Genomic DNA, 12,386 nt, shown 5'->3' on the forward strand with positions numbered 1-12,386 from the left:
TGATGCAGAGTTATCTTGAATTTCTAATTTTTTTTGCTCTAAGTGGAAGAACATTTTAAAGACATTCTTGCCATCACATAGCTTTAAGAGCTACACAGATTTAGCCATAGTCTTCGAAGCAGCTTAATGTGGCTGACATTAATGTGACTGGCATAGCAGCTATGTAAAGGGCTTCTTTTTTACTTCTGTAAATCAAAACCAGAAAACAATAATCAACTGAGCAACACACCAATGGTAGTCATCAGGATATGAAGTTAAGTAGACTTATAAGACTGTCTTTCACTTCAAAGAGCAAGTAGTTCCTATTTGTTTGGTGATACAAAAAAATCAGCTGAGTTTATTGACACATACACAAGAAAGCCCACAACTGCTTATATCAACCAACTTTTCTGCTTGTGTTTTTTGAGGAGCCTTGGTATACTAAGCACTGAAATTTCACTAGCAACAAGGAGTTACAATCCTTCATTTTACAGACTGATGGGAAAATAAAGAGGTAACTTGAGTAATTCACAGAGAGCAGCCACGGCAGAGCTGGATGTAGAATGGATTTCTTTACTCTCATTTCTACTTTCATAGCATTTTGAATTTCTGAAGTTTTCTACATGGCTTTTTCCATGCTACTGGCAATGCCAAATCCAGATGGAATATTACTTGTAGCTGTCTGAAAATTAAAGTGTAGCTAGTAACCCAGCTCTTCAAGGGTTAATCATCAATGATTATAGTCAACCCTAACCAACAGAATTTCACTCCATGCTAAAGAGTTATTCAAATGCTAGATGTTAATAAAAATACTGTCACCCATATTTCACTTCCCCTCAAAAAATAAAAGATGCAAAAGGATGAATAAATAGAAACAGAATCGTGACAGATCGGACATAAGCTAAGTTATGTTGGTTCCTCATTTCCATTGCCTATTGACAATCAGAACTGACTTCTTATTAGGAATTAAATTATCATCAACATGAAATCTGTTAATCTGTATGGAGAAAATACAATTAATTTTTATGAAAAAATATTGATCTATTGCCTAGTCTAAGAAAAAGCCTTAGACATATCGGAAATTCTGCTTAATGTCATTGCTTTCAGGAGGTGCAAGCAGTCTTTTCCAGATATATACCTAGATATTACAGAGACTATTGATTCCTGACTCATTTCCATCTGGTCATTAACACATAGCCTCAGTCACTTGTGTGTTTGTTTTTATTTTGTCTTCCACTCTCCCTGGCATGGAGCAGAGTGAGAGAAGGAAAGGTGGCAGATGAACGGGAATATTTAACAGTTGCAAGATAATGTCAATGAAATAGTATATGTTACACATTTGTAAGAATTTCCTTAAGCAGCCTATGCACGCATTTTAAAACCAATAACTAAAAATGAATTTCTAAATTTGTTACGCCAGTTGCCAAAGGGTAAGCTGCTTCAAACTCCTGCTTAGCCAGGATCATCCAGTCAGAAATTAATCTGAAGCAATCATGTCAGTTGAAGCAACTCCGTGAAATATTTACATATCATTCATACATTTGGGCTTTGAAAGAACTGTTTCCATAAATGGAAAACTACCCATTTCCATTGTAGATGCAGCAGATATATAAATCTACCAGAACAGTAGAAATATGCAACTGAAACAGCAAAGAAAGATTTTATGCCTTTCCTAAAAATTGAGTGAATATTTAAGAAATTGGAAAGTTACATGTTTCACAGGAGTGCTGAACCTGAATCTCCAGAATGTATAACAGCATGAGGAGCACATGAGTCTCAACACTAGTTATTTCAGTCAAAGGAATGGACAGAAATGAGCAGAAGAAAGGCACAGGAACAACATTGCAGTAAGGCTGATTTTAGTTACGTGATGAGATGAAGACTATTCTGCAAGGTTGATTCTGTTGGTAAAGCAACAGTTAAGAATCATGCTTTGTAACATGGTAGTAAACAGTCTTTTTTGAGATTTGGTTTGAAAAGTTGTTTACTCACCTGCATAATACATGTTCTGTAAAGAATTTGGAAAGCAAACAACGGGAAGAGCCTGGCAAGTGACTTTGTACTTTCCACTTGAGTCTCACTGTACTGACCACCGTGATATTCCTTGGCATGATCTAACCAGCTGGATACATCTCCACTAAAGTAGCGATACCGCACACAGCACATTTTCAGTGCACTACCAATTACCCCAAAAGTTGTCAGAAGGGAACTGTCTGGAAACAATCAGACATAAGGCATTAGTACATTTCGATTTGCTGCCAAAAATAACAGAACAAAGCATTTTGTGAGGAAAAATACAACTTGATATATTGGGAGGTAGTGTATTACCTTCCCTCGTTTTTGCTTTCTCTTGAAAGAATTTAAACTCAAGACACGAATGAAATGTTGCATCTCTGCTGAAGTCCAGCAAGAGCCATGTAGAACTGAAGTGAGAAGTAAAGGGAGCTCAAAGGAGGGCTGATGGGATAGAAAGTTTTGAGGAACATGTTTCAATGTTAGAAATATCTTAGGACTTCCAAGTAGTGTGCTGTGAAAAAAACTTCCAGTCTAGTTGTTGGCATATTAAAATTTGTCCAGAAGTAATTGCTAGCTTGGCTCTCAGACTTCAAAGAAAGAAATATAGCAAGGACAGAATTGTTACCTGCATGCTTGAAGATACAGCTATATTTACCTGTGGTAAGTTGCCCATCCATGAGAAAGAAAGCTATAGCATCTCTCTGCCTTTCTGATATGTTGAAGCACTACAGTAACCATCTATATAGCGTCCAAATATAACATGAATTCAGAAGATACTTCCCTATCAACTCTGCTGTTGAAAGTATTTTCTAGAATGTTCATCTGACACCTATAGGATGTTCTTCTAATACTAAGAAATGGAAATTTAAAAAATAATGACTGTCTAGCATTAACCTGTGGACCGTTGGCACAGTTAAATAAAACCTGAAGTAGAGAATATGACTGAAGCTTCTAAACAGACACTGCATACAGATTTTATTTTCCATGACTTTGCTAGGCTAATATTCTTACCAATCACTGTAAGCATTGCTAAAACTCAGGATCCAGCGTATTTCAAGACCAGACCTGAGGACTAAGAAGTATTCAGACTTTCAGATTGAACTGACTAAGAAGATAATCAGAAAAATGTAAGAGTTAGAGCTCTTGTCATAGCTGAGGACCTCCTTAGTGTTATTTCAATCAATTACCTACAAAAAGTTACGTGTAAGAAATACGGATGTTTCTTACAACAGAATTCAAAGCAGATTAGTAAACAGGAGACTAGTAAATAGTTAAACAAAAGTTGTAGTTCAGTCAGGAATTTGAGTAATACATATACCTATATCAAGAGGATATTGCCAGTTACATATTTAGAATGTGTCTTACTCATTCTTCAGAAGCAAAGTAGTAAATCCCACAATACTACACAGTAGCAAATTTTTCAGATTACAGAAGTACACAGTTGACTAGTTAAACATCATATACTCTTCATTATTATTTCTAATGTTTTCTTAAATGCATTTATCTGTATATATATTAAATTACATATTCCAGAAGGAAATTTCCCCTCTCCATTATACTTAAGATCTTGGTCCTAACACTCTGCTACTATGACCTTGATGTAATCATGAATATCTATATTACTTAATCATAATGAAAAAAATCCTATATTGCACTCTAGATAGAAATACACATTTTTCCCTCCATCTCTGGCCAATCCTAAAATTTTTAGCAATGGAAGAAATGCAAATTAAAGTCCATGTTTGACAGCTAAACATAACTGAATGCATTATCCATATTTGAAAAGTTGCATCAGAAAAAAAGCCCACAAAAATCCTGTAAGGTCTTCTATGGATGTGAATAACAGCTTTGATGTATTTAATGTTTCACTATCTTAGCAGAAGATACAAAGCATATTATATTTTATTTTGACTAAAGAGATAAAAACACATTTTTTCTAGAAATTAGTATTCTGCATAGATGTGGGAAAACACTTAAGTTGAATAACATTCATAGAAAAAACAATACAAGAAATATTCTGCTAGTTTTGTAGATGACTAATATAGCAGAAGATTGGCTAGTATAACACAAGATTGCGTTATTCTTTTTAGTGGTGTCAGACTACTTAGATAAGCAACCAGATTTGGTTCATATGAATCATTCCAGTGCAGGCTAGATGCTGAAGACTGTTCTTAGCTTCTCAGGTTGTAAGACCTGCAGCAAGACCCAGAGAGCTTGACAATTACTATTTTCTCTATAAAAACAACTTAAGTTGACACTAGCGTTTATATACTTCAGTCAGATATGATTTTTTGAAGGGCATTGGGGAAGGGATGCATTTCTTTCTAGTATTTCCATCACATAACATTCCAAGATACTGGGTTCACACATTCTTTCACTGCTAATAGTTTTTCTATTAGACTGAACTGGTAACAAAAACACATCTCAATTTCAGTTTGTGTTCTACTGGAAAAAGTACAGCAAGATTTGGGCACTTCTACAGCCTTATTCTGGTCACTTAGGCTCCAGTTGCATTTCTGTGCTTGATTAAAGGAGAGAGATAGTTGTCATCAAAACATTTTGAAAAGCTGAAGTACTAGTTAGTACTAATTGCTAACTGATGAGACCACAGAAGTATAAGGCCTTCTGCTTTAAAATATCAGAAGTCTGCTTAGGAGCTATTTAGAGCTATTCAGTATTTTCAATTATTTTCAAATGCATACAAATACCCAAGGTTGTATTGGAAAGCACACTGAAATAATAAGCATGAGATATTCTGGAATACTGAGATATTACAAAGCTTTCTGGTTAGTTTAGTAAACTCACTGCTTAATTGCTCAGTTGTAACTTCACACCAAACTCTGGAGCATGCTTATATGTGAAAACAAGCACGTTTGGTGCACCAACACCTCAGCCTCAACACACCTCAACACCTTGGGCATTGGACAAAACACACTGACATTAGTAACATGCAGCATGCATGTAGTGTCTATTCCTGTACATGAAATTCTCTGAACCTATATCTGGACAAGTCAGAAGATGTATACAAGTTCACTAGAGACTGCTTTCAGTTTTTTAGCCTAACTTGAATCTACATATTTATCTTTACAAAGGATGTTTTCTCTTACGCTGACTCCACAGAGGTAAAACCCCTCCCCAGGTATCTACAACTAAACAGGTCATTGTTATGGAAGAACTTACTTAGATGTCCAAAGTGACACTAAAATAATCTCTAGATATACTTCCTAAGAGAAAGTTCCTTCTTACCTGTTTTGGGTTTGTAAATCATTTCTCCACGCACCATGTGAATTGTGATCATGGCCATAAGCACAGACACAAATGGGAGAAGAAAACCAAGATTTCTTGCCACAGATTGCTGGATATAAGAGATGCTGACAAAGACAACTGCTGAATTTAAGTTAATCAGCCAATAAAACCTAGTACACAGAGACAGAGGAGCCAAGATTAGAAGAGCTGAATAATTTACAGCTTTTATATAATGGTATAGTTAAGTACTACAGTTATGAACAGCATCAAGTACCACACACACACACACTTATGCAGCAAAAACATCAAATTTTGCTTGAATGTTTCAGCTTGGTGAGGTAAATGATAAAATTAAGACACTAAGACAGTAGAGCTGAACAAATTATCAATCTAGAGCCAGAAATAAACTTGTGGATAGGAATAATTAAGTGTCAGCATTTACCATTTATACTTTTAATATCTGGTAATAGAAGCTTAATGAATGTAAAATTATGAAATTGCGTTTTTAACATTAACAAAGAAATAACATCGCATATAACAGCCATTCAATTATTTCCTCTGGTGTGAAATAAAACTTCTTCCTAACTTAGGTTTGAAAGAATATTGCACAAACAATATCTACTGGAGCAGTCGACCAAGATATCCCACTTCCCAAGGAAATGCTTTGGACAGTAGGTTTATAAACATGAAAAAGCTGCTTCTCCATGGATTAAACATTACTTTGAGCATTTAAAAAACAAATTCATTTTGAGTAGCCAATTATCTAGCATTCAGGGTACTTGCTTGGCACATAATTCATCTCAGCTCTAGTCCATTTGTTTGGATTATGCAGACTAAATGTCAGGCAGGTGGCCACAGTGACCAAGAGACTTTCCCCTTCACCCTTAGAAGTTCATGGAGGACCTTGATTAAATAAATTCTTTTGAGAGTCTTATGCTTTAAGATCTCTTTCCAAAATGGCAACATATTCTCCGGCAAATCCTTTAAGTAAAATCTGCTTCTGAAAGGGGCAAAATACAAGAGGAATGAATCTGTAGAGCCAAATATCTTGTGTTAAGAACCCAGTGTGTCTAGCCAAGGACTTTACTTTGTATTTGTTTTAGTCTGATCCTGTGGGCTCAAAGTTTGCTATTGGCTTGAGAGTACCAAATACACCATAGACTTTGTGGTTATATATTCTGAAAGAACTCAGCTTCTGCACTCTGATTTCAACTCAAGAGCACATTTCTGATATAAACAAAAACATTATCATGAAATGTCTAGAAAAAAGATCTTACTAGAATATATTATGGGAATATATTCATTACAACAACTGAAGTAGTAATACCCAGGTGACTTAAAAGCATTGTTACTGTACTTGAAAAGCTTTCACTTACTATAACAGTAGTCAGAAAGAGGTCAACAAGTGCTGAACAAAGACAGATCTAGAGGAAAAACACTTGAAAATATTCCAAAATTCAGTTTTGTCACTTTTAATAATTCTGAAAATGGAATATGTTTTCTGTCTCTTATAACACTATTTAATTTTTTTAAATTGATTGAGCCAGATGACTTTAAGTTTCAATCCAAACTCAGACCCAGATATTTCACAGACTTGGACTTGCGGTCCAGTATCCAAACCACATATTTACCTGTACAACTTTTTAGGAGGAGATTAATTTTATTTAGAATCATATCAGAGTTCTCAATAAAGAGAAAGTGAAAAAGATAGAAGGGGTAGAATAATTATTTAATTTAAAGTGTCCTGAATTGACAGTAGAAATGAATTCACTGTAAATGGAAAGAAAAGTGACTTAGAAGAGACTAGGAAAGAAGGGAAATACTATAGTTCCAACATTACCTGCCTTCTTTTGTAGCAGATCAGTAAGACAAGACAACACTGCTAGCTGCCATCCTTTGTCTAAATTGTGTACCCTTCGCTCTTATTCTCTGCCACCATAAAGAATTTAAGAGGGAACAGCCACAGAGCATTTTGGAAGTTAGAAGCAGGTCCTAGATGTGCAAAGCAATCTTCTTCAGGAATTGAATTAAACAGCAGGTAGTTGCAGGTTTATACTTCGCCATTTCATTTAAAACCTACCTTTAACTTAGTAAGTATGATTTTCTTTTAAACAGAATGTGGCTAAGCACATAAGCTCTTACTCATCAGAAGTATGCAATCACCTTTTATATCTATAATTTCAAAATTCAATCCTGTGACAAATATCTACCAAGAAAAAAACACTCTACCAAGAGAAAATGATTATATTCTGAGAGGTCGTAATGAGATTAAGACCACTAAGAATATAACCTCATTTTTAAAATCTTGAGATAGCAATTAAATAGACCCTTTTTCAGATGCCATTGCAAAAAACACACATGTGCCTTTCTTAATATTTCCAAAGCCCCAAGAAATAACCCACTTGGATTTCACCCAAGGAACTTTTTATTCAGATTATGTCTTCTTTGTAATCAACACTGAGAAATGTCACTTTGATTAAACACAATTCTGAATGGCTAAGACCACAGTACAATAAATTCTCCAGCGCTATCTTTCAGAACAACTGATTGCACTCCAGTCTTAATCCCCTAGAGTCTTATTTAATCAAAATGATGTTGCTAATTAAGGATTAAAACTCAGAATAGAGTAAAAAGATTTTTTTTCTTCTCTCCTATGGGCAGGTCAGGGAGGCAGAATCTGCTCTGCAGAACTAAAAAGTCTCATCCACCTTTGGTAAAGCTGCTTTATTCACTGAAGTTTGGATTTAATTCAGAATTCTCTGATACTAACATAATTGGAGGAAAAAAGAACAGCCAGGAGAGCTACTCTCAAAGGAATAAAAATCGGATTCACAAAGATCTGCATTGACTCCTCCGTGTTTTGTTGTCAGTATGACAATATGCTAATTTTGATTTTATTAAGTGTGTGTATATAGGGAAAGGACAGGAAAGGGGACAGTTCTAGACTTTATTTCACTCTGACTCAAAGCAGAAGTCTTGAAGTTCCCACTGATAACTTCTTTGATTCTTCCCTACAGTTTAACCAGAAGGTCCAGGTGAATGTTTAGTGCTACAAAGCAATAAATGAAGGCAAACATGACCAAAACTGATCCCCCGACACAGAAACAAATAATTAATTTGAAAAAAAAAACAAACTGATTTTTAGAAACTATTTTACCTCTTCAATTTTTCCTCCAAATTTTCCTGAAAAATGAGATATTGTAAATGAAATCTAAATGTAAAGTGCTTTATCTGATACCAAATGTTCTGAGTGCAAGATCCGACATATATCATTTTCTTACCACTGATATCAGCAGAGTCTACCAGCAATCTTCAGTTCCAATAAACCAGCAGACTCTATTGCTACCTGTAATTTCTAAAAATTTACTCCAATGCAAATTCTAATATATCACTGAAATTTGTCATAGTCAGGGATTATTAGCAAAATTAAATCAAATTATAGATACATTAGCTGTAGAACAATGTATTCCATTGGTTTTCGTAACAGCAGCAGGACACTAAGTCTGAGTACTTGAGCAAGTTATGCAATCCTGGTTCTTGACTGAAGATTACTACTGAAGATCAAAATAGATGACCGCCAGTTGGTCCTGGGAAGCAAGAACTGTACCAAAGGTTTTTACATAAATTCTCGAAAACTATTCCAAAGCTTAAATGTTCTCCAGTTTAAAACCCAGTAAATAACAACAATAATGCCTTGCAAGTCTACAGGGAATTTCAAAGCAATGCAGTATCATTCTCTACAGATAATTAGCTGTTGTAAAATTACTAACCAGTTGAAAAAAGAAAGAAGTTCCTTCGGTCCGCAGTTCTCAAGGTTGTATGCACTTAGTGGACAAACTATAGCTCTTATGCCCCCTATTCCCAGGCTAGCTGTGAGTAGTGCAAAGTAGAACACTATTTTCTGCTCCTTTTTGGTTAGTGTATGAAGAAGAATATGTCGTTTGTCAATGTAGATATCTTCAAAAGGGAAAGCCACAATGGGTAGCAGGGCTGTGCCTGGAATCGGAAGGAAATCATTATTTGAAATAAAGTCAGACTGATAAATATGAATTTGTAAGCAATTATGTTGAAAAGACGAGAAATCAGAAGACAACAGATGAGAGTGAAGAGGAAGGGCCTTACTTCTGCAGAGAGCTAGAAAGAGAACACCACTATGAGCCTCTATGAAAGCAATTTTCTCTAATTCGCTTGCAAGGATTTAGGTCCTTCAATATACCTAAGAGCTTATCCTGGAAATGAAACTCCTCCCATTGTGCTTTCCCCATTTCTTGTATGTAGAGGGCAGTAGCTCTCCACTAGCCAGCAAGGGTCAGGTAAGGCATGTAACTGCCCAGCAAAGAAATTAAAAGAGCAAAAAAGCCTCCCCGTTGTGGAATAATTAAGATTTTAAAAAATTATTTAAACTGAGTCTTTAATGAGGTCTATGATTTAACAAAGAAAGTCTCAAAGATTTTACTTTTTGTTGTTTTTTTAGCTGTTCTGGTTTTCTGTTGCAGCTTCATGGGAAAAATGTTTTTGGGAACTTACAGAAGCACTGCCATGAATTGTATTTACCAATTTACTAGTCTGCAAAGCAAGTCTGAGATTAGGTCAGCTACAGATTATCTGGGCTTTAACTGGAGACAAAATATAGTGAATTGAAACAACATCAGCTTGACATTAGCCAAGGTTTAAGACTACAGTTGTGCATCAAACCCTTACAGTTTAGAAGCATTCAGTTAACCCAACAAAACAATCACCACTTCTGAAATGCACTGACTGCTGCAAAATGTTCCTATTTAGTTTAAACAGTTTTGGAGATTTTTTTTTGCATTGAAGATCTCCAAAAGAACAGTTGGGGAAGATTTGGATTTCTGATAGAAAGCAAGCTCTCAATATAAGTATTAGGATATATCCTCTCTACTCACTGCAATGTTTGTTTATACTGATGTGTGCTTAAATGCATCTTTCCCACTTATCCAGCTACAACAGTCATGTCTTCACATACAATAGAAATGTTACTACCAACAGCTGGGAAATGCTTTCCATTCTCTTTCTCAAACTCCGTCTAAAACATCACATTTGTCCTAAACACTAGCAACAAAAGATGCAAAAGTTCTAAGAAAGAGCCGAGCAACTGCATTCTTGAGAGCTAAGCCACTTTAGAGAAGTAAAGATTACATACCCACTACTCCATAAGACATACATGAAAATGCTTCTTGGTCTTGCTCTACCTATTACCTCACAAAAATACATAGGCAGAAAACTGCAAAATGTTTCATAGAGGAAAAAAATGAAGTAATTGGTTATGAGCAAAACTGGCCATTAGCTTGGAGAAAATTATTGAATTTCAGCATTCAACAATGCATTTCTGTAACAGAAGTATTGTAGCATTAAAGGACACCCGGGTGTCACCTACCTAGGAAGTGTAGAAACATGCAGATGCACACCAGCTTGATCCGCCCCACAAGGCACTCGGCAAGCCAGCCAGCCAGCACTGGTGTCAGCATGGAGGTGCCCACAAAGCACATATTTACAATGGCAGCCTGGTAGTTGCGATAGCCAAGTCTGACAGTGCAGAAGAGGATCATATTGCAGACGATGCCAAAGAATGTGAACCTCTCACACAGCTCCACCAGCAGCACACAAATAGCCTCCTGGACTTTCTTCTCAGGCAGAGTCAGGTTTCCAGCATTGTTTCTTCTACCAGGTAGCAGGTTTTTCTCCTTTTCGGTGTCAGCTGTAAGCTGCTTCTCTTGAACATCACCACTGCCTGCACCGGGCATGCTTGACTTCTTTGACTAGGACTCAGGAGGACAGCTTAAGTTACAGGTATACTTCTGTTCCCCTCCACTGTAATTAGCAAACTGGTAAGACTCTCACTTTGAATTCCACACTTTACCACTACAATTTCGTAGGGCACCAGTCACTTTTGTGCTATTACATATAGGATCAAAGAGTTTCCAATAAATGAATTAATCAGAGACATACCAACATTTCAACTTCTGAATTTAGCAACATTCAGGAACACAGCCTATTTAATTAATCCGTTCATTAATCCGTTCCCAATGTAAGTTATCTGTTAAATTACCTGAGTCAGTATATACAACTCTATTTGTACGTTAAAGGTAAATTTGTATGTTAAAGGTAAAGGTTTAAATTAAATAAATAAAGGTTTAAAAAGAAAAGCCAACATTATCAGCAGAATTTAAATAATAAATCAATAAAATAATTTGGATATAGTAAACTGGAGCTTTAAATAAGCAACAGATGAAAAATCGCAGTTTTTTCTTAAAAAAGAGTTAATAGCATCTAACTTATTAGATTTGTTATATTTAGTTGAAATTCAGATACGTTAATTATAAAAATAAATAATGCAACTACATTTATGTTAGAGAATCAAATTTCAAAAGGAAATTAGTTGAATGTATTAGCAAAGAATAAAAGTAATCTGAAAGCAACATAAACCAAAACTGCTTTTCTAACCAAATATTGTTTGGCAATACATCGTATCAGACAAGAGCACATACAATTTCTCCCCAGTAAAAGCAATCACTAGCTTAAATAATAGTTCTGATGAGACAAAGCTACAGTGATTTATAATGCTCCTTGTGCCTCTCATCCACAGAAAAGTTTGCAGATTTCCCAAATCAGTTTATTTGTTTCATGGAGCTCATTAAGATGACTATCACCTTTTTGAAACTGTCGCTCCCGAAGAAGTATGAGAAGTACTTTAGATAAACATAAATGCATATGCATGTTGCAAAGCAGTGGTAAATCAGGTGTACTTCTGTAAGAAGATTTCTCAATGCCTCAGCATTTTTGTGTCGTATTTTTCTATATGTCTATATAACTACTTTCATTTTACCTCCTCAGACATATTAAGACTCCTACATCCCCAACCTGATGCACAATAGTATATAACCAGTATTGATAAAGATAGATTTCTAGAGTACCTCCAAATAAAATGCTACTGCCAAATTCTAGTTTACTTCCTTGTCTTGTTTCAAAAGACTCTGAGTTAAACACAAAGCCTTGAAAATTACAAACTTGGGTCTACATAACAAAACATTGTACCCTAAAATAATTCTAAAATATATATTTTTAAAATTGAGTAAAAGTCTAAAGCCAGAATTCAAACACTAAAGAAATTTTTGTCAGAGATG

General features: G+C 35.4%; 1 protein-coding gene across 4 annotated transcripts in view; it reads right to left on the minus strand.

Moving 5' to 3' along the window:
- The window catches only part of SLC15A5 (solute carrier family 15 member 5), a 34,812-nt gene that overhangs the window by 21,814 nt on the left and 612 nt on the right, over positions 1-12,386 (minus strand). For 2 of the 4 annotated variants that reach the window (XM_090145772.1, XM_031589930.2), the window contains exons 2-5: positions 10,640-11,157; positions 9,012-9,237; positions 5,242-5,411; positions 1,972-2,192 (exon numbers count right to left, since the gene is read on the minus strand). In XM_090145772.1, the coding sequence (XP_090001898.1) occupies positions 1,972-2,192; positions 5,242-5,411; positions 9,012-9,237; positions 10,640-11,006 (984 nt within the window). In that variant the 5' untranslated portion in view covers positions 11,007-11,157. The remainder of the gene's footprint in view (positions 1-1,971; positions 2,193-5,241; positions 5,412-9,011; positions 9,238-10,639; positions 11,158-12,386) is intronic. The other 2 variants (XM_031589932.2, XM_031589931.2) reach the window with 2 other exon arrangements.

The sequence above is a fragment of the Phasianus colchicus genome, chromosome 1, assembly GCF_987193195.1.
Source record: "Phasianus colchicus chromosome 1, bPhaCol1.hap1.1, whole genome shotgun sequence".
NCBI lineage: Eukaryota > Metazoa > Chordata > Aves > Galliformes > Phasianidae > Phasianus > Phasianus colchicus.